This window comes from Chanos chanos, chromosome 5 (genome assembly GCF_902362185.1).
Source record: "Chanos chanos chromosome 5, fChaCha1.1, whole genome shotgun sequence".
NCBI lineage: Eukaryota > Metazoa > Chordata > Actinopteri > Gonorynchiformes > Chanidae > Chanos > Chanos chanos.
Window position 1 is genome coordinate 15,156,178 of NC_044499.1, and position 22,733 is coordinate 15,178,910.

The window sequence follows — 22,733 nt, forward strand, 5'->3', positions numbered from 1 at the left end:
CGTGTGTGTGTGTGTGTGTGTGTGTGTGAGAGAGAGAGAGAGAGAGAGAGAGAGAGAGAGAGAGAGAGAGAGTATATGTGTAAGGTTTGGGGGAGGGGGTTACAAAGCTGATGTACAGCTGGGATAAATTCACTCCGAGGGCATTAGTGGAGGTCTACTGTTGCTTTTCTTCCTTCAAAGTGAAATGTGTGGAGACACAGTGTAATGAAGTGTGCTTCCATTGTCTAGAAGTAGGGCAGTGGCACAATGAGGTCTGGACCAGAGAGACCATCTCGTCCTGGGTGGAGAGCCGCTATTACAGCCAGGTGATTCACTCAAAGAGCCAGAAAGAGTACTTTCAGCCATACAAATGACCTTCCACCGTCAAGAGAAACACAGCCATTTCACCACATCCCTGGTGTGTACACATCTCTAGTGAGTGTGCACATTGTGTGATGTCACTAAAATAACTAAAACGTGTGACTCCAATCTAGAAGAACTGATGAAATGGTGGTACCATTTTCTGCTACCAGTGTTTTCAGGAAAACTGATATGATTTGTACATGTATCTGATTCTGTGACAACTATTAAATCAAGAGAAAAACAAGAGAAAGAGACTTTTTTTTCTGACCATGTAGGATTGGGGATTATACTCCCACCCCACCCTCCCAAAGCTGATGTAATGTGTTAAAAATGGATAGATATGTAGCTAAGCCTAGTGTGCAGCAAAATCTGCTCAGAAGCTCAACTTCCAGCTAAGGAACAATATTCACACAGTAGCATGGTCTTAGGAGTCACCTTCACACTGAAGCATAATCTCTCAGCAGGGAGATATTGTCATCAGAAACAAGGCTTCTCTGTCCTGATAGTGTGAAAACTACATTAGTTTCACCGCTGTCCCCATCTCTTTCTCCTTTCAAAAATACCTCCTTCTGCTTTTTTAAGTCTCCCTCTTCCCTATTCCATTTACCCTTATCTGACCACTGTTATCCTATCTCAATAATTTAAAAGTAAGTTAACGTAGCTATCTCTATTATTTCAGTTATCTGGAATTCTGTATTTATCATCCACACTGTTGACCCGGCAAACCTTAAAATATGACTTGTCAAGAATATTAAATAGAAATAAAAGTAAACACAAAAACCAAAAAAGTAAAAATAAAACTGATTTAAGATTCAGACTGTGTACTTCAGGTTTGTTAGCCTAGGTCAGAAAAAAATAGATAGATAGATAGATAGATAGATAGATAGATAGATAGATAGATAGATAGATAGATAGATAGATAGATAGATAGATAGATAGATAGATAGATTGTCTCGTTTTTATTCACTGCTGACCAACCCAGGATTCTCCTTTAGCTCTGAGGAACAACAATTACAGATATGGTTCCTATTTAAAATATGATTCATGTTGTTTTGTTCAGGTGTTTGTGGACCAGTCTCTTTGATTTGACTGTTAACCCAGTGTAGCATTGCCCTTGCACCAGCTAGTTGAAGAACCTTCAAGTGCTCGAACCTTGTAGTCATACTGCCCTCCAGAGTCTATCAGGAGAAGTTTCAACATACGCGATAAGATTGTGCCACACATAGTATGGTGGAAAACAACTTCCATATCCACCTTGCGTTCATTCGGGTGTAGTTACGTTAACTGTAGAAATCGAAACTCATTCAGAGACTTGTAAACTTTGTACTATGGAACGAAATCGGCCGTTAAGTTCTTACTTTGGTCCTATTTGACACCCTCAAACCACTGATATCAGTGATTTCAAATTATGTGAATATGTCTCGTGTGGCTGTTGATCTAGAACATGGAACACTGGTTGAGGTAGGGTATGTGTTGTGGTGGTACAGCGAACGTTAGCTTAGCTTGCTAATTCGTTATAGTAAATTAGTTCGCTACATGACAAATTAGTTTTCGACCAGGGACTTAATCTAAGGACGGTTAAATTAGATTATCAGACAGAACATGGTTAGTTTACAGCTTACTTTAAATGAATTTTCAAATAACTGCAGAAGAGTACACCACCCCACTGCATATAAGTTAACCGTTTACTGCTGTGAATGCAGCTAAACTGCCTGCAAATGCTGCAACTTGTAGCCAAATTGTACACTACTAATATGCATAATGGGCAATGATGTTCTTCTGGCAAATTAGCTAATATTGTTTTCAGATTGTGGGGTCACTGGTTCATATTACGTTTTCAGTAGAGTTTTAGTTTGCATCATATGGCTTTTACTCCTTTGGCGATATCGCCATTTGGGCTTCAGTGAAGACGTCACCCACATTCTCCAGCTTCTTAGGATGTTTTCGAGGTTCTGACATATCTTCTGATATCTCTCCAGGAATCTACAGAGTGACACCTTCATAGCTGTCGTCACTGCTGTGCAAAATTGACACTGATGTAACACTAGGATTTCTGAACTTGCTGCACAAAAAGACACAACTTGCTATAATGTTGTTTGTCTTGTATGGTTTCGATAGGCGCACTGTCTTTCTTAATAATTAATTTACAGCTGCTTTTTTCCCCCAAACATCATAGTGCAAATACCGCTATCCAGACGCGGTTCTCGACGACATAAGGAAGGTTACAGGTGTTTACCCTGATCTACACTTGTATGTGGATTTCTACTGTAAGTTCATTTAGAAGTATCCATTTACTTATATTTATCTGCATAAAGCACCAATACAGAATAGAAAAACACTAATGAGATTCGGAAGTAAATGCATTATAGCAACAATGCTATTTTTAGGGGGATCCTTCAATCCTTGGATTTAAAGCATCAGTACATTAAAGACAGTGTCGGTTAGTTTACAGAAATTATTACTACTATAGAAAGGAGCCTAATTTGAATGTTTGACATATTTTATACCATTTTGATCCAGTCACGTATTCTTTTTCATGCAGATTATCGCAACAATGACAGAAAGAAGCTGGTTAATCTGGGAGGCACTATTGCTGTTTGTTATGAGGGTATGTGTATATTTGGACTGACCTTCTAAGTCATCACTTTTTACTAAACCCGGGAACCTAATTTACATGATATCGTTTTTTATTACTTAGGTCACACAAACAATGTTCCTGTTTGCAATTTCATTTTATTACCTAGGTCACACATATAATATTCCTGTTTGCCTCTGGATCCATGAGACTCATCCTCATAGTCCCCCCAGGTGTTATGTTCGCCCCTCTGCCTCGATGATCATCAACACCAAAAGCAGCTGTGTTGATGCATCTGGTCAAGTGCTTCTTCACTGTCTCACTAACTGGAAGATTGTGAGCTGATTCAACAATAATAAACAATGCTTTCCCTCGGGAATACTATGTGCTACTAGTAGGAAAATGTTCAATCTTGTATTGTGCATTTAAATGGTTTTTGATTGACAGGGGTGGTCCAACTTATTAATTGTCCTTGAAGAGATGAGGGCTGCTTTTCAACGGGAAACTCCTCTTTTCGCTACTTTGCCAACCAGAAGTCGGACACCTGCTCTACAACAGCACCCTCATGTAGGGACACAGGGGGAAACATCCTATGGCAGGTTGGTCAAAAGACTTGAAAATGCATTATTACAGGTGACATTTATGCATTGCTACTCATTGTCTGGTGTTCTACAGCTGGCCCCACCCCAGTAATGTGCATCAGAAGTTCAACACTAAGCCAAGAATGTCGTCAACGTCGCTTACTCATCCTGCCAGCAACAGTGAGTTTTGGCTGCTGTAGTACACAGCACCTTATCATGAATGTCATAACCGTTGTTATTTGTCGGCATGAAACTGAAAGACCTGTTCTGTTATACAGTGCCCGTTTTATGAATTAGTCACTGGTAACACACCTGTATTGTTTATATCATATTTGTGATGTTGTACTAGGAATCTGGGTTGATTCTAAAATAGCACTCAGGTCAGGGAGAAGATACAGGTCTTACAGCTCAGAGCCACTTCAAATCCCAGCTCTGTTTGGGTCTGTAGCAAACTTGCTGGGTCTGGCCAAGGGTCCAAAGGACTATGGTTTGCTATGTTCCCCTGGGCAGGTGCTGCAGTCAGAATTACTCTGCCACTCTGCCTCTCACTGCTTACCAGTCTCAGTCAGACTGCTGTGTTGTTGCATGTAGACATAAGATAAGGAAATGGTCTCCCTCTCCAAGCCCACTATTTCACTTCATAATGGAGGGTAATCTGTACAGTGAAAAATATTTGACTTCAGATTGTGTTGGTTGAAGTGGGTGTTACTCTCACGTACCTTGACTGAGATACTGGTTATGCAGAATGTAGACCAACAAGTTTTAGGGTAGGAACACATTCCAGTAAATGGAGAAAAAAGAAAAAATGCAGTTTTGTTTTTTGACTAATAGATAGAAAATTGTAGTCTCCTGTCTAATCTCTTTAATTTTTGTATCATTTCTCACTACAGTTCAGTACAGTTGCCTCTGAAACGTTTTGTAAAGCTTTCATTTTCTATTTTGAATACCTCCTCAGCTCTACCCAAGAGTTCAAAGGTTAGCCAGCCTCACGACAGCAGTGGAGAGGTTAGTGGGGTGAGGCGTTCATACACACAGGAGCTCCTGGACTTGGGTATAACGTTCGAGGGGCCAGCTGTCCAGACTAACCACCCAACAAACCCTTTCATCACAAACGCTTCTGGTAAGGCCCTGCACACAAGTCTTTGCCTTTATCACGCATTGAAGTTTTTGATTCAAATGATCTCATATATGTTCAGTTTTTTTTTTCTTGTTGTTAATGAAGGGGGGTCTCACCACAGTTTGATTAAACAATAAGGATATTGTTTGTAAAGAAGGATAGATCTAGCAATTTTAGTGTTTTAGTTCAATTCAGCTTTGTTAGAAAAGCCTATTGGGATTTGAGCATGTAGAATGCTCATTATGTAAACTATGTCAGCTCTTTTGAATGAAGAAATCCATGCATGTCAAAAGACAATCATTTGTTTTGCTTGAAATAATGATGATTAAAAAAAAAATAGAATCACTTAGTTTAGATATATTGTCATCGTAGTTTTTACTTTTAACCTCCCATAAAAACAAACTTGTTTGATCAGTTACAGTGATACAGAACTCAGTTTAAGGTCCATCATATTATAAAGCAAGTGGTTTTTATTTTATTTTATCTTATTTTATTTTATTTTATTTTATGTGGAAATTGTTATTGCACTAATGAGACTTTTTGAGTATGAAATGATCATTTGTTCATTGTTTGCTGCATTATGAAGTGATAGGTATTTTGAATGTCAGATAGGGCCAACAGTTTTGGTAGTAGTGTATTTGCTTGTCTTAATGGCCACTGTCATTTGTATAATATTATTTTATTGTGGAGGCTGGGTAATGATTATGTACTGTTAGGCAGAGCTGGTTCTCATGAACCCTGTCAAGTATAGCACGATTCTAATTAGTTCAAAAGGCATAGCACAGCTAATGCAAAACAACAACCCAGGGTAAGATTAGCATTAATCATTTTGTCAGAATTCCAAAGAGATTAGACTTAAAACATCCTTAGATATGCATGTAATAGTTTTCTGCTAAATTTAATAAAACTTTGTGTTTAATCTCCACTTAGCTATAACTAATTCCCTAAGACTAATTAAATAATTGCATATATGATATGATGTGATGAAATGTCTAGTGATAGTTCTGTATTATTCCTGTTGAAATTAGTAACCCTGTGTTATATAAGTAACTGACCATGTTTAGAAAACGTATTAACTGATCAGTTAACTTATCGTTCTGCCTCAGCCCCGAACACCAGCCCTTCAGACCAAGACGACTTAGATAACTTGTTCAAGAGTCTTCAGCTGGAAAAGGTTGTGAACATGTATCAGCTTGGTAACAAAGATAAGGGTACGTACAACAACAAAGAAAAAAAAATCACTACTGTGCTTGCTCTGTATGTGTAGAAGTGACTTATTTTCTGTTCACAAGACCAGCTTATGCCAATTGATTGCAGCCTCAGCTGCGTGTGTGTGTGTGTGTGTGTGTGTGTGGGTACAGTATGTATGTGTATAGATAGATATTTTTTTAAAGGAATGGATATTGATTAGTTTATATTAATTATGTGAAGTCACATTAAATTGTCACCTGTCTTACAAATAAAAGCCTGTTTTGTTTTAAAGATATGTCTTACACCTGGAGGCAGAAGCAGGCGTTTGGTGAAGATCCTTGCATCCCCTCAGGTTTGGTGGATGATAGACACAGACTGGTTGTGAACCATCTTCCGCAGGGAGTCTGTCCCAAAAGGATGAAGAATAAGCTTACTATTTACTTCCAGCGCAGACAGAACGAAGGAGGTGAGATTCTGGATGTGAAGTATCCGGCTGCTCAGCCAGACCAAGCCTGCATCACTTTCCGGGACCCCCGAGGTACCAGCTGCGATAAGGATGACAGCTAGAACAGTACTGACGACTCAGGCCAATATTTCATTTATTACTCTACACTGGCGTACTAGGGGACTTACTCATCTATTGCCTTATTTCACTCAACATAGTTTCCAAAGTGTTTGTCATATTACCACCATGTTTACCACATGTCTTGAACTGATGTAGTTGCAGCACAGGTTTTAAAAGAACCACAAAGGGTCATCACCATAAACGACAGGCAGTTCCCCATCCAGCTGAAAAAATTTGAAGGTTCTCAGGTAAGAGGAACAACCAAGTCATGAATTGTATCAATTTGTCTAGTGAAGTATTTCTTTGAACGGATTTCACACTGTTAGGCTCTGTTTCTTGCTCCTAGATTGCGATACCAGATGGGATCCAGGGAGAGAAAGCGTACATGTTCAGGAGCCTGATGAGTCTGGAGGGGCGCAGTTTTAGTCCAGCGGAGGTTCTGGAGGCGGTCCAGGCGTGCCGTGACCTGCCCTCTGCCCTCAAATTCCTTTGCCATGAGTGCCCCATATGCCAGGAGCAGGTGTCCTTCAGCAAGGTGAGATAGAGAGTCAGCAGGCAAGTCTAACATAGGGCCAAACCCAGTGGAGCAGGTCTAGAGCCTTTATATACAGTATATATCTTAGTTTTAAAAAGACCATACTTCATCTGACATAAAAAGCACATAAACTTATTCAGATAAAGGCGCAAGATCATTGTAGTGCTGCTAAGAAAGTGAGAGGTGTTACGAGTGAATCCCTATAAAATAAGTAATGAATTAATGTACTGTATGTATATTAATCGCTGTAATAGTTTAACTATGAAGCAGGTTGCCTCCAGCCCAGACCTGACACTGCTCTTCTCACTGTGTTCAGATGATCACGATGACACACTGTTCCTGCGCTTTCTGCGAGCAGTGCTTTAAGACCTATTTCTCCTCCGTCATTAAAGAGAAGAGCATTGTTTTTGCTGTGTGTCCCATCTGTAACCAACCAGACATACGTGGAGCAGGACGCATGGAGGAATCTATGGATTACTTTAACCTGCTCGACACACAGGTTGGTATGGCAAGTGGCTAAGATTCAGGCGTTGCCAAAAAACGTTACATAAAATATTGTATGTTCATGTGCTGCATTGTATTCTCAGACTCTTCTGACTTATCTGGAGAAACAACTCTGAGTCATTTTATGTATTGATTGCATTGAAAACCTTTTAGAAAAATTGTTCTCTCGCATGAATCGCCTTATCTTACATAAGCAGCTCATTCTCCTCTATTCTTTTTACATATCCTCCTATCTACTTTTCCCCCAATATTCTCTGTGAACCTCACTTCAGATCAAACACTATTTGGAACCCCAAACCCATGAGCTGTTCCAGAGGAAACTGAGAGACCAGGCGCTTCAGGAAATGCCCAACTTCCGCTGGTGTGCCCATGTAAGTCCCTTCGCCAAGCACCCAAATACCTTCAATAGTCAGCTCCCCACTGCCCTTACCAACATGTCTCTGTCTGTTGCAGTGTAGTTTTGGAATGCTCCATGAAGTAAACAGACTGAGGATGGACTGCCCTAGCTGTAGGAAAAGCACATGCTCTCAGTGCAAGAGTGCTGTAAGTTTTGTTTACTCTCTTACAAACAGTAGAATTAGAATAGCACTTATACAAAGTAGGACAGCACTTATACACAATTGTACCATCGTGGACTCATTACATCATGTGTCATATGTTCATATCACATTTTGGATGCTTGTCTGCCAGTGGGCTCCTCAACACGAGAGTCTCTCCTGTGAGAAATTCAAGGAGTGGCAACTTCTTAACAATCCAGAATACCAGAATACACAACTCGAGCATTTTCTCAGCAGGAACAAAATAGGTATGCTATCAGAGTTGGCGCCTAGCACTAGAAAGACAGTTAAGCCAGAGAAATTTTATTTTCCTTGTCAGCTGGCCACATTCTACATCAATTCCATCTTTTTTTTTTTTTTTTTTTTTTTTAGACTGTCCGAAATGCAAGTTCCGGTTCTACCTCGCCAAAGGCGGTTGCCTGCACTTCAGATGCACAGAGTGTCAGCATGAATTCTGTGGTGGTTGCAGTCGGCCTTTTAAAATGGGTTCTGTAAGTTACGTAACCTAAAAAATAAGCACACTTCACCTGTGTGGTTCTTGTATGGTTGTCAGAGTCCGGTGCGTATGAAAAGTACTTGTGACATTTTTGTTAAACGTTATTTGTGATGGGGTATGTTCAGGGATGTGATTTCTCAGCGGACTGTGGAGCAAAGGGGTTACATGCCCACCACCCCAGGGACTGTCTGTACCACCTCAGAGACTGGAATGTTCCTAGACTACAGAGGTTGCTTCAGGTGAGTCCTTGGTGACTTTGGCTGTAAGTAAATGGGAGCTCTCTCACAAATCCAGTACCTCCCTCAGCTCCTAATCATTATCTGAGGAAGTGGACGTGATAACAGGTTTCAGTTAGTTTGATTGTTGATTGCTGATTGCACTCTCACCCTCTGACTCTTCCTCCAGCATCATAACGTTGTCCATCCGTTCCTGCTCAGACAGACGAAAAGTGCAGCTGGAGACTTGAGAGGTACATCATGAACTTCTTATTACTTGTTTGTATGTAGAACAATAGGTGTTAAGGTTGCACATCATCCCATTATCACATAAGCACTTTCATGAAAGAACAGGATATGTGTGCTAGTGTGGCTGTTCTGAGTTTTGGGTTGTTGTGATGTGTTGAGCGTCGTATGTTTTTGACACATCTGTTTTAGGTGTATGTGCAGTGATGGAGCTCAAGGAGACAGGAGACGTGAAGGAGGAGCCGTGTGGTCGACAAGCTTATGTGGAGTACAGCGGATACTGCCAGTAAGTCAGTCGCATTGATTAGTGAGGAGTTTACCGTCACTCAGTCAAAAAAAAAAAAAAAAAAACCTCAGAGCTCATTCCCTAATCTTAGTAAAGAAACACGGTTTCATGTAAAGCAAATTCTCTTCTAACCATTTCAACTTCATCACACCTCAATTTTGTAAAGCAACAATAACAAAACTTTAGCATCTCACAGCTCATTTAAAGCTGTTTAAGTTCTGTAATGCTTTTCCATGAGTCGTTTACACTAATTATACAGCACCATTGATTTAACTCCAGGCATTCATTGTGGGACAAGGTGTTCCTGCCCTTTAATGAACTATGCTGTTTCAAATTACTGATAATGGCCAGTGCAATTGCTTTTTTGTACGTGTTGTTTGTAGATTGCATTTTAAGGAGTGTTTGGTGGAGCTAATAAACCAGAAGGGGCTGGACCCCGTCGTTCTTTATGATGGTCCAGAGATTAGGGCTGAATTACAGCGATGGAAGTTACCAATCCCAGAGAAACATCCACAAGAATCTGAGCAAGTCTACCTCCATAGACTTAGACAGGTAAGCCTCCTAGCCACTAACTTTGAATGAGGTTTCCACCACGGAGAACTATTCACAGTTTTCCTTATTTGACAGGTCCTGTTTCCAAATTGTTGTGTTTGAAGTAACATTTTATGGAATTTTTATTTTTTGCATTTACGTAGATGTCTCTATAGACTCCAGACAGAGTATGACAATAGCTACTAATATTTATGAGAACTGAGCAGTACTGAATGAAACTCATGTTTGCTGTACATTGGTCGGTCATGTGAAATGTGGGTTGGGTTGTGTGTGCAGATCTTGACTGAGAGGGTTGGTCTGAGGGGTGAAATTTGTCCAGAGAGGAAGAGACCAGGCCCTCCTCCCTCTACCCTCAGTACCCGCGCAGCACCTGCATGGTACTCGGCTCTGAATATTTCAGCAAGGGCCCCATCTGAAGACACCCAGTTACTGATGTTGTTCAATGAATAACATCACACCACGTTACAAGAGCAACAGAACTGAACTCAAGATGGTCACAAACTCCTTCTCAGTTCAGTTGAACCAGTTCACGAGTAGGAATCAGCAAACTGACGTCTGTTGTGTCACTAACCACACTGTATGGGTTTGACAAAGGACATCTTTTGTCCTGAGTTTGTGTAAGCTCTGAGAGTTTGTCCTTATGTACTCATGTACAGTGTTCGTTTTCATTCAACGTGTCCATTAACTGTGGCTTAACACTGAGACACTAATAATGTGTGGGTTTTTGCTGTTTATATTGTACATATGAGGAGTATATGCAAAGCACTTGTTTTTCAAGGCACTGATGTAAAGCACTCCCAATGCCACAACCTCAACACATTTTAATTACTAATGATTGTGACTTGTGATACTACTCCATTCCACTAAATGTCTCTAAGGATTTTTTTTTTCCTTTTGGTGAAATATGATTTTAAATCAATTGTGATTTGTTTGATGCTTGAAACCTGAAAAGAGTACTAATCTTAAAGTTAAAGAACAAGAAATATTTTATTTTGACTTTAATTCTGTATATGATGCAGTTAACTGAGCACAATGGAGCACTTTGTTTTCATTTTGACTGTATTGTGGCCTCTCTCAGCCCCTACGTCAGTAGAAAAAGGGATACGGTTAATGTGATACAAACTACAGTTTTTACATTAACAGACTTATATTTATATTTGAGGTTGTTAATGAATGGTAGTTCATATAAAATATATTTATTTTTCAACTCTCTTCTTGTTGTGATTACGCACACACACAGACACAACTTTAAAAATAATTTATTTGTCTTGGATATCTCTTTTGGTGTGTCTAGAATAGAGTGGAGAGTACAAAAAAATCTTTCAAGAACAGTTATTTGGCTCATACAGTACAATGAATTATGGTGTCAAGTAATAACAGATCATAATATTAGATCTGTGATTGAACACTGATTATGTGCCCAAAGTACTAATGAAATCAAAGAGGTTCTATTGAAAAAAAAAATACACAAAAAATCTAACAAACAAATGTGATGATTTACAATCATAAATTAATATCACCTTAAAAGTAAACTGAGCAGTGAATTCACTTTTTGGTCTCGACGGGAGCATCATCTCTGACAGCTGGGAATGATTCAATCTCTTTTATGATTCTCTCTGCAATTGTCTTATTGTTAGCTGCCACGACTCTTCTAGACATGAGGTCCAAAGGTCCACCTGAGACATTTTGAAATAAAGCTATAAGTCACTCACTTTTATTACTTGCACTTGGATTAGGTAATAAAATTTATATTAAGACATGTGAAGACTTATCGCCATGTACTAACTTAGGACCTTATTACAACCTGACAGACAATTTACAATGATTCAAAGAGCGACCTCAAGAAAGTTTGGTGTTAACAGAGTTAAACTTTGAAAGAGCTCTCTCACCCTCGACATCCATCAGAACTCCTCCTGCCTCAGAGACAATGACGGCACCAGCAGCGACGTCCCAGCAGTGGATGCCTATCTCATAGTAGGCTTCCACACAGCCCGAGGCCACCATGCACATGTTAGTTGCAGCTGTGCCCACTCCACGCATGCTAGGAGAGGAAGGGGAGAGTAAGGGATAGAGAAAGAGACAGTGTGATTATAGTGTGTATAGTGTTCCACCTCATACTCTCTCATTCCTTAGATTTCTATTATCATTTTATTGTCACACAATTTATATGAAATTACGTATAACCTCAAGTGTGATAAAATGAATGGGAGCAAGTAAAGGGAATATGAAATAGGTGTAGGCAATCTTTGCAATCCACACAACAAGCCAGGGAAGTAAAGGCAGTATTGTGTATACAAAGGGTCCGTGGCTGTGTTTGGAAAGATCCAGAATGCTATGTGGGGGGCATGCTGACCCGTACCCATGCACTGGGAGGCACAAAATTTTCCTCATGCTGGAGAATATCTTGTTGACCACTTCTGGGTCTCTGTTAGAGCCAAACTCTGTGGCAATGATAGACTGGTTGATTTCTGCAATTAAAAAAAAAAATCAAAATCATATTAAGGGAGACTGTTAAGGCAGTTGTTTTGTACGAGTGCATATGAATGTGTAACCTTAGGAAAGAAGTTCTAAGGTCTGTATCATTTAAGATTTTATTTAACAGAGTCAAAGTCAAGTCCAGGTAAATAACACGTATAGCGGCGGGACACTGAAATGTCTATGAAATGCTGTGATTATGCGGATAATGCAGGACTGACCTTTCTGGTCTGAGACCTGCAGCGGCTCTCCGTTACAGAAAGCACCTTTCCCTTTCCGTGCCGTGTACATCTTGTCCTCTATGCAGCTGTACACCACTCCAAACTCTAGCTAAAACACAAGAACTGCATCACTCTGATTTTTTTTCCCATTACAAACACTATACAAATAGAAAATAGAAGTACTTTATGTGTCACACACACTGAGCAGTGTGCAATGAAATGCAGCCTCTGCATTTAACCCATCCTAACATCAGTGAGCACACACACTAGAGCAGTGAGCACACACTATGAGCTAGGGGCAGTGGACAAACTCCAGGTCTTGCCTTGGTCAAGGTCGCTGACAGCAGTACTAATCCTAGCATGCAGCGAAACCGGAAACCCACGCAAACACGGGAAGAACATGAATGGACCTGGGACGGTAGGGATTTGAACTTCTTGCTGTGAGGCATCAGTGCTAACCACTGAGCCACCGTGAAGCCCAAATAAAGTGTAATTGCTCTTGTACCTCCCATTACAGAATTCTTTCAGCCACTATATGAGTTTTGGTGAAAACTGTGAACCTCACTTACCTCTTTGTTGACCGCAAAGCCTATAGATATAGCAACAAATGGATATCTATGGAAACAGAGGAGGCGAGAGGTGCCAGTAAGAGAATATTTGGGAGAGTTTTACAGTGTAGTTGTCCATGTAAACAGTGCCAAGAATTACAGTGTTGAGTGTGTAGGCTGGCAGGACAGATGCAAAAACCAAACTCTAACTTGCAGTTCTGAGTGAATTAACCATAGCACCAAAATATGTGAACATTCCAGAGTAAACTGAAGTGAGCAGTAAATTAATTACAAAAATGCATCTAAGTAATTAGATAATGTAAGTCACAGATAAATGTTGCAAAAATGAGACCAATTTACATTTCAGTGTCATTCCTTAAATCTTTGAACAAAGAATGATTATTGAGACAGCATCAAGTAATTGATTTCTTTATATAATTTACCCCTGTGAAAGTACTGTTTTATGTTTTGAAACATGAAAACAATACAGACAATTTATATTTCAAGAAGCATATGTGATTTTAAATACTGTACCCATGGACAAAGTTCGTGGTGCCATCCACGGGATCAATAATCCATGTCGGGTTATCGGTGAGGACACATGGCTGACCTGCAGCCACTGACTCTTCACCAATGAAACTAAAAGCAGCGGACACAGAAGTTAACCAAGGTATTAGACACTTCTATTGACAAAACAACCTGCTAACATAGTGTGTCCTCCACAAAATGTCATAACGTGCTTAGTCTGTAATAAATGATGTAGAGGTGTATAACATGTGCTGAAAATGGCTTATATGCTTAGAATACGCTGTAACGATCTAGTATTTAGATATAGACTGTACTGTTAAAATAAGATACTTGTCTGTTTCATAATTACAGTTCTTTTACCTGTGTGTGGGAAACTTCTCCTTGACAGAATCAATAATGAGCTGCTCTACTTTCTGGTCTGTCTTGGTGACCAGATCCACAGAAGAGCTTTTGCACATGATCTTCATGTCATTCTGTACAGCATCCCTGACAATCTGTGACAAAAATAACACAAATAGTCCACCACAAATGTCGGCCGGCTCAGTGAAAACTTCCCGATGTACAGATGTGTTAATGTACAGATGCATTTTGGTGAACTAGTTGTGTATGTTTGTCTTTTGTTGTTATTATAATCAACATCCCAATAAACAAAATTTAAAAAAAAAGAAAGAAAGAAAATTTCCCCATGTAATGCACACACACACACACACAAAAGACATCTGTGCATACACACACACCTCTCCTGCCTTCCTGGCAATAGCCACAGCATGGTCCATTGCTTCCTGCCAGAGATCAGGCATCTTGCCTTGATGTGAATTCCTGTTTACAAATGTGTTATGGGAAAACAGGATATTATTAATCGTCTGGTTCAAAACAAAGTCAAAAGTAATATCACTCTGCTACCTGCTGTGCAACTTATTCAGATTACTTACTACAGACCAAAGAAATCCCATTAACAGTATAGCGTAAACTGCTTCCTCAAAATAAGTAAATAACATGCAGAGACTATTCAGAACACTCCCTTACCACGTAATTCCAAGTATTACAGTCTACTTAAGTTTCTTTATTGTAAACTAATGAACAGAGCTGGGAGCCCATGTGTCCAATTAATAGTTTAACAAATTTATTTTGAAACAATTGTTTTAAATTAGAACGTACATAAACGCACAGTCAATATAGACACAATTCTAGACTTGCACCCGACCGTGAAGTATTACCATGTCTTAAAGGACAGGCTAACGGGTATTCGACTTGACAATGAATATCAGCTGTAGTCTTTCCTTTATCCTTCCACATATTTCTTATACACTGACCGTTCTTAAAAGAAAAAAAATCCAGGGCTGCGACTTTCATCTTTTACACTTTAGTGACTCTAATAGCTATAAGAAATCGTAAAGTAGTGAAGATCTCATTGTGCTTATGCCATGGCATTTTAAAATGCCCACCTTGCTGATTTACTATAGCCCCAAATGCTATTTCACTAAATGTGTCTTTTGTGGATAAATTAAGTTGATGCTCATGTATCAAATAAATGACTAATATGAAAATATGAGAGAGAGAAGAGAGAAGAAGTTAAGAATCATGTATAAAAGTTCGCCGTCAAGTTCAATATATTTCTAACGAATGGTATTCAATGCGACTAACAGTGCAACACCGATGCTCACAAAGATGTGTGGTGCAAAACTAACAGGTTAGAAGAAAATATGAGACAGTGATTTGTTACCAAAGTAAAAGTAGACAGAGAAGTAGGATACTGATTGCATTCTGCATTTCTTGTTGCTGTCTACTCCAGCCAACTAAACTGCACACACACACCTGTGATTGACATAACGCTGTCGGCAACGGACAAACACGATGCGTGCTCAAAAACCAAAGATGTAATCTGCAAATAATGGTGAAATGGCCAACTAATAAGCATTAGACTACTCACCGATGAGGAGATCTACGAGGTAGGAAGGAGAAGAGGCGGACGAATTATCTGTTCCTCGTTCGAATTTAGAAGACGTTTCGTGCATATGAAATATGCGTACCGCCACCTACTGGACATTGTCAGTTAAAAAGCGTTAAGGCATGCGATATTCGTGAGTTTCCAGAACTTTCACGCATGTGGTAATTTGTTAGTAACGAAGTTGAATACCTAAGTGACGCTGCTGACATCTAAGGTCAGAATAGTTTCGGTTTGTGTCTACACTTAATATCAAGCTGTCCAACTAGCGTAAATCCAGGTTTGAAGAGGTCAAGTACAGAGAGAAAGGAAAAATGCAAAAGAGAATTAAGGAGACTCCAGTCATGTTGTGAATATTGATTTATTTTAAAAAATAGAGTTTTTGTGGAACAGACATCAGTGCCCGTTAGCAGTGTTGTACACGTCATTGCCGGCTTTAGTTGGGTTTTCATCATCACGAGCACACGGAAAGGCTTGGATCACCTGAGCCATACGCTTGGCCACTGCCAAACTGCTGGCTGCTATTACCTTCCTGGACATCATATCAAACTCCCCACCTGAGATTAAAGAAGAGGTGTATTAAAACTCATAATCCAGCTGGCACAAGTTAAGATAAGTATTAAATGCTTGGCTATTTTGTGCGTTATACTTGACCTGAACTGCTCACCATTTGTGTCAATAACCACACCACCAGCCTCACGCACGACAAGGGCAGAGGCAGCAATGTCCCAGCAGTGCATGCCAATGTGGTAATATGCATCTGCTCCACCTGTGGCTACCAGACACATGTCCACAGCAGCAGTGCCTACAGCACGGATACTAGAGAGAGAGAGAGAGAGAGAGAGACAGAGACAGAGAGACAAAGAGAGCACAGGGATGTGTATGATAAGCTAGAATCCATGTGTAATATAATTAATCAGTTATTCTAGGTTTTGTGCATACCCGCGTATGGGGATCTTGAGAAGGTTCAGTATGTTAGTAGTCATAGTGGTCAAGGCTAGGTCATCTCTCTCAGCTCCTATCTCCGTCACCACCAGACACTTAGTGATGTCTATGAGAAACACACACAATCAATACCTCATTATCAGAGATTATCAGAGAAGACTTTAACAATATTAATTTTTTTCACTACTAGGATTAAACGTTTGACTCTAAAAGGTATTGTAGAACAAACATGAACACTATATAAAAGGGTGGAAACATTCAAATTTAGGATGCTTGTGGTTGATCACCTTCCTGTCCAGAGGCATACAGAGGCACACCATTGAGGAATGCCCCCTTGCCTCTCTGAGCACTGTAAAGCTTGTCCTCCACACAGCTGTAGACGATCCCAAATTCAGTCTGAAAACAAACAAGACGCATATGTACAGCTCCATATTAATTGTACTTTGTTGTCAACAAATGGGCAGTTGTGTTACTGAATGTAGCAAAACAAGTTTTATATTCATACATTACACTGTGTGAAACTGCTACATTTGTCTGTGCCGAGCATGCTTAAAACCTTTATAAAATGTCACAGAGAAATACACATCTTGGCAACCCAGAGAAATTTGATATTCTATGTTCATCCTTACCTGCTGGTTTACAGCAAATGCAATGGAGATGGCCACAAATGGGAATCTAAGAACAGTCAATGTATATTTAAGAGGTATTGAAAGACAAGTGACAAGTGCAAAAGACATTCTGATATTGGAGTCAAACCTGTGCACAAAGTTGACAGTGCCATCAATGGGGTCAATAATCCATGTTGGGCTGTCTGTCAGGACAAGCCTCTCTCCTGCTGCTACAGACTCCTCACCTATAAACCTGGTAAGTAAGACAAGACAGATGCTAAAACAGTGCAGTCTGCTGAGTTTGTCGCTCCATTTCAGTTAATCAGCAGCTATACAACATCTAAGAATTGTCATGGGTCATTTTCACTGTAGTGTACAGGCTACAGTGCAATACAGTGAGTGTGTGTGTGCGTGTGCATTGTATTTATTTGGACTGGGGCATACTTGTGTGTGGGATACTTCTGTCTGATGGCAGAGATGATCATTTTCTCCACTCTTTGATCTGTCTCAGTTACCAAATCAGCAGGTGAGCTCTTTAGCATCACAGCCTTCTGGGTCTTAAAGGCATCCAGTATCACCTGAAATACCACCAAAGATGGTCAGAACACATACAAACCTAAGGTTAAGCAGAAAAGACAACTGCAGGTACCACCTGAAGGTTTCTGAAGGACATCCAATCAAGTGTCCTATAGAAAATCAAACAGGGGTCTGGACAAGTTCTATGACATCTGTCATGTAACTTTCAAGAGCTATAAGATTTGGCAGATCAGGTGACAGTTAGAAGAGCAAAGAGAAGCTCAAGGTAGGCTACTAAAGTCAAATTTAATTGTTTTCAAAAGACTTTAAATAGAGATGAAGCAGTTATATTTTCAGAGCAGCAGGTATATATTTTGGATGTATTTTAGGCTTCACAGTTTTGGAGCAGTTTTTAAAATGACTGTGGGCGCAATAAGTGGCATGTGTTAACACCTCAGCCATACATAGAAAAGAATTACATTGTATCAAAATGTAAATGTGTAATGTGTAATTTTAACACATCAACATTAATATGCCATCAGTTATATAATTTTACATGTATGTAGCTCTCATTGTTTACTCTGCATCCTCTAAAACCAAATCCAGTAAACATATGCAAATTGTCAACAAAAAAGTTGCACCATCTCAATTTAAAGTCATGGAAAAATTATCACAAAGCTGAAACATATTACAATAGACCCTACTGTTCCTATGTAACTCACCTCCCTGGCTTGTCTGGCCACGGCAATCCCGAAGTTCATGCATTCAGTCCACTGCGCCATGATGTCTACAGTAAGTAATTAGAATGCACGTATAAAATGTCTGTTTAAATAAACTTGAAGTGCTTCGGAAAAAATCTCATTCTGTCTGTATGTATAACCACTTCTGTGGTAAGAAGGTCGACATTCTCTCGGACCAGCTGAAGCACTTGCTCATTCCTATGCTGAATAAAGTATTGTATGAGGAAAACCATTTAAAACACCAGAGCAGTTAAAACTGCGTGAAGTGCTTAATTAATTACGCATAGTATAGCTAAATGTCCCATTATGTTTAAAATATGAAGCTAATATACACACTTACCTTGCTCACTGGAACTGTATCTTCTTACGAGACGTGGGAATCGCTCAGTGCGGACTACCAATCTATGAACGGTTTTATAGATGCTTTCAATGTTCATGCCCCTCTAAATATCAAGCCAACTGAGTTTATCAGTTGTTTTCTCCACCTTCTGTACGAGACAACATGAGAAGCAGATTAAGTCATCTATAAACTGAAGCTAAAGTATAACAGACAGGCTTATCAAAATATGCAACTGGAATCGCAGTTTAGTCGTCATGTAGATTTAGGTTGTACAAGATGACATACTCCAAGAACGCAGGGTAATGATATGAACCATGCGTTTGTCCACATTTGAACCCAGTTGTGTTAGATGTATCATTCAGGATATGACATTATCTTAAATTATGTAGCCCCTCAGTCGTTCATTATCCAGTTTTTGCCCAGAACATCTAAGATTTACGAAGAGGCATGATGGGCACGCTAATCTAATTGCTTTTACACGTTGTCACGAGTTTGTTCTAATTGATTTACTGGGTTTAAGATGTGCTGTGGGCAAAAATGTTACACGTGATGAGTGAGTTGTGGGGAAGTGTAATCGATTCCCACGTTTAGCGATTACGCGAACAATGACAAGAACATAGAAAAGTATTTCACTAAAATGAAGGACTGAATAAATCTGTTTTTTACAATTTAGCAAGAAGATCCAACGTATTCTTTCATCTGACAAGAATGATGACAAAAGTGGTAAATCTAAAGTTTGTTTACAGCACATTAGCGCTGTTTGTTGATAGACGAAATTAAGGCATAAATAAAAGTCATTCTGACGCAGTTTGGGGAGAACAGTATGTTTTACATTGTCTCACAGTTTGACATGCGATAAAAGGGAGATAATACAGCCATATTTCAGTTGGAACAACTTGATGTTTTTGTGCCCTTGCAATTTGTAGATTCAAAGAAATTAAAACAAAGAGGACTTCACAGATATGAAGAAAAACAGAAAGACGGCATATGGAGACAGGTTTGCGTTATCCCTACACTTCAGTACTTGCATCTAACCCTACAAATTAGAATACATGAGAACTTCATTTATAATATACTATGTTTGTCATGGTATTCCCATGGGTAGTTGTATTCTATTACGCTTCCAAATCTTTTAGAAATACAGTTATTAATGATACGATCTAAATGTTACACACATGTACAAATTTTACATTATATATATGTGTGTGTGTGTGTGTGTATGTGTGTGTAGTTACATAGTGTATATATATATACTACACAAATATATATATACATACAAACACACACACACACACACACACATATACACACTATAAAAAATATAGTATATAGGCAGCTCCTCCATACATTACAACACCAATGTACTATGTACAATGTACCTCCGTACATTACAAGAACTGTATTATTTGGGATAAACAAGACATATATATCAAGAGAGTGAACTTCACTCTTGCCATGGGACTAATATAATGTATGTAGTCCACTGGCATAATCTGTCTGTGTGAGCAAGAGAAATATGATTCCATCTATTTTTAAATTCACCCATGCTAATGCTATACCAATAAATCACCTTTCTTACCACAGTTTAATCTCGTTAGTATGGTATGTAAATTTGATTTACATTTTGCTGTTCTATTTAGAACATTCTCACATTTTCAATTTGATTCATTCATACTGAATACATAAACAAAGAAAACTTTCTCATATATAGGTTAGTTAAAACACTTAATGCAGTGGAAAATCTGGGCACAATTTTTAGCCTTTCATGGCAGTTTTAAGTGCTGTAAAGAGACAGGACGTATTTTCTCTATTCCCCCAGGGGCTTGTGATGTGGATATATTTCCTGTGTTAAACCATTGCCTTGCTTCATTTACAGTGACAACAGTGTATCAGCCATCTCTCCACAGGGAGGCAGCACTCTCTGTAAAGTATTGCACTGTATTGCAGGCAAACAGGGAACACTGACAGACATAGTGGTGTTAGGAGGGGAGTATATGCACAACAGAGGCCTCGTGGTTTTTACAGAATTCTGCTTCTGTGATAAAGAACAGCTGGGATAGATTTTTTAATCAAGAGCTCTGAATTACAAGAGACTAAGGCACAACATTTCTCTCTTTTTGTATATATAGACACAGTACATTGTTTTAGATGTTCTCAGCTTGCTTTGCAGCCCAGAGAATGACTGGTAAAGCTCAACAGAATGAAACAATACAGGAAAACTGCACACCAGATTACTGATTGTTTTGCACGGTGCCTCCCTCCATGGCTTCAGTTTTCCATTTGAGGGCATTCATGAAATGTATTGACAGTATTACAGTGTCTCGGTGGAGACATTTACTTTACAAGTGAGCAAGTGTTTACTTCAAAAAAGATGTAAATTCCAACAAAAGCACATTTTCCACAACAGTTCTGATCTATTATCAACTAATTCAGCTGACCAATTAGTGAGGGAAGATAAATAAAATGTGTTTTGTCACTAACTGCTAAAGTATCATACAAATTATACTAACATGAGAAAGAAGGTTTATCTTCTCAAATTGATACTATACAGTGCTAAACAATCCTGAGAGATAATGATGGATCACATTTTTTCCCCCCAAATATAAACTTCACAGTAGTGACACTGAGCAGAAGGCATTGTTGCGAGTGGCAATATGACGTCTTTCCTTGGCAGAATTTGTAAAATACATCCAGAGAAAGAGATCAGCTGGCAACTCTTGGTACAGAGCATATGATACAATCTACCATTCATATTGTTGCCGTACATAAAGATCATTAAATTGACTGGCATAGACAACATATTGCTGTATTTCAACAACAAAAAAAAAAAACACAAGCTACACCTTTGTGGTGTGTGATTGCATAAATTACTTATTGATGTATCCTGCACACAGTCAGTATGGAATAAGAATGTTTAGAAAATAGTCTTTAATTGTCTGGTGGGTGAAGGGTCACTCCTAATCTGCCCAGTGTGTGGTCTGAGGTGTCGTTAAGGATTTGCAGGAGCTTTGATAGGACATGAGGCCTGAAAGAGGAAGTTCATGTCTGAGCATGGAAAAAAATAGTCAAACAAAGGTCCTTTTGACCATTAGGGTCCACTCATTAGTTACAGAGTAAATGCATTATGACCGACTTTCCAGTCAGGTGAAAACAATGGCTATTGGCTAGTTTGAAGCATTCCTCAGTAATTTCTCTAAAATAACTTTATTAGTAGAAATTCACAATCATGGCAATTACTGTTTAATCTCTTTTCTGCTTTGATAATATGCTAAGAGAGCTGTGTGACGCATAGACGAGAGGTTTTTTTAAAAAAAAAAAAAATACCATAAATCAGAGTTTTTTGACAACTTCTGTATTTTTATTTCACCACAGTGATATGCATTTTGTTTTTGACACCAGAAACAAACAGGCTAAACTCACTGTTATAGTGACTTGTCCTTTATTAAAGTGAACTTCATCATGAAAATGGCACCGTTTGTAGAGTTCCCTTAGAGATACAAAAAAGAAAACAATAAAGATATTAGTCTGAAAATGCTGAGTCAAACATAATTCACATCCAGCATGTTACACTTAAATGTAAACATTTTGTGGAGCTGAATCTTATATTACAGTTATAAGGTCAACATTGTCATTTATTCTGTTGAATGATTGTCAAATGTTTTTCAAAGAGTTTCATGTTATAACCTCTAAACAATTATTGTGTAAATGAGAAACAGACTGAATTAGGATCACTCCAGTTAGTCACAGCATGCTTCCATATCCACCCGAAAGTAAACAAACTGCATCATTGTTTAATTATTGCCTGAAATCCCTTTCGAAGTAAATGATACATTTCTATACAAAGTTTAATGGAATATCATCTGACACAAATACAAAGGGGAAAGATAACTGAAAAAAGAGGTGAATAAAAACATAAATAAATGAATAAAAAACATAAAAACAAGTCCTTGATTTGAAAAAAAAAATATATTGAGAGGCCCAGCATGGGGAATTTCTTCATAGCCATTGCAAAAGACTGGATTTGTGTGACTGAAAAGCCACTGGCACTTTAGCTAGTGGCACTGTATCTATGCATGGTCCTCGTCTGTGCTACCCACTCAGCGTC

At 39.0% G+C, this 22,733-nt stretch overlaps 3 protein-coding genes across 3 annotated transcripts; 1 reads left to right on the forward strand and 2 right to left on the reverse strand.

The window, feature by feature from the left end:
* Positions 1 to 1,677: 1,677 nt before the first annotated feature.
* On the forward strand, positions 1,678 to 10,790 carry LOC115812065 (uncharacterized). Its single transcript, XM_030774548.1, has 21 exons — positions 1,678 to 1,803; positions 2,519 to 2,609; positions 2,885 to 2,950; positions 3,087 to 3,253; positions 3,365 to 3,516; positions 3,593 to 3,678; positions 4,454 to 4,618; positions 5,722 to 5,826; positions 6,099 to 6,344; positions 6,528 to 6,619; positions 6,718 to 6,906; positions 7,223 to 7,405; positions 7,683 to 7,781; positions 7,864 to 7,953; positions 8,101 to 8,215; positions 8,340 to 8,458; positions 8,589 to 8,702; positions 8,869 to 8,932; positions 9,117 to 9,210; positions 9,594 to 9,762; positions 10,039 to 10,790. The coding sequence occupies exons 1-21, from the start codon at positions 1,759 to 1,761 to the stop codon at positions 10,210 to 10,212; spliced, it is 2,625 nt and encodes an 874-aa protein (XP_030630408.1). The 5' UTR covers positions 1,678 to 1,758; the 3' UTR covers positions 10,213 to 10,790.
* Positions 10,791 to 11,286: 496 nt separating this feature from the next.
* LOC115811800 (inositol monophosphatase 1-like) lies at positions 11,287 to 14,348 on the reverse strand. The gene is made up of 8 exons (XM_030774163.1): positions 14,272 to 14,348; positions 13,895 to 14,028; positions 13,541 to 13,645; positions 13,028 to 13,073; positions 12,459 to 12,567; positions 12,122 to 12,230; positions 11,652 to 11,803; positions 11,287 to 11,438 (listed from the first exon to the last, which is right to left on the reverse strand). Exons 1-8 carry the CDS (start codon positions 14,332 to 14,334, stop codon positions 11,308 to 11,310), a joined length of 849 nt encoding a protein of 282 aa, XP_030630023.1. The 5' UTR covers positions 14,335 to 14,348; the 3' UTR covers positions 11,287 to 11,307.
* A 1,527-nt stretch (positions 14,349 to 15,875) lies between these two features.
* On the reverse strand, positions 15,876 to 18,330 carry LOC115812203 (inositol monophosphatase 1-like). Its single transcript, XM_030774687.1, has 8 exons — positions 18,271 to 18,330; positions 17,477 to 17,610; positions 17,181 to 17,285; positions 17,054 to 17,099; positions 16,712 to 16,820; positions 16,422 to 16,530; positions 16,147 to 16,298; positions 15,876 to 16,036 (listed from the first exon to the last, which is right to left on the reverse strand). The coding sequence occupies exons 1-8, from the start codon at positions 18,328 to 18,330 to the stop codon at positions 15,876 to 15,878; spliced, it is 876 nt and encodes a 291-aa protein (XP_030630547.1).
* Between the last annotated feature and the right edge of the window lie 4,403 nt (positions 18,331 to 22,733).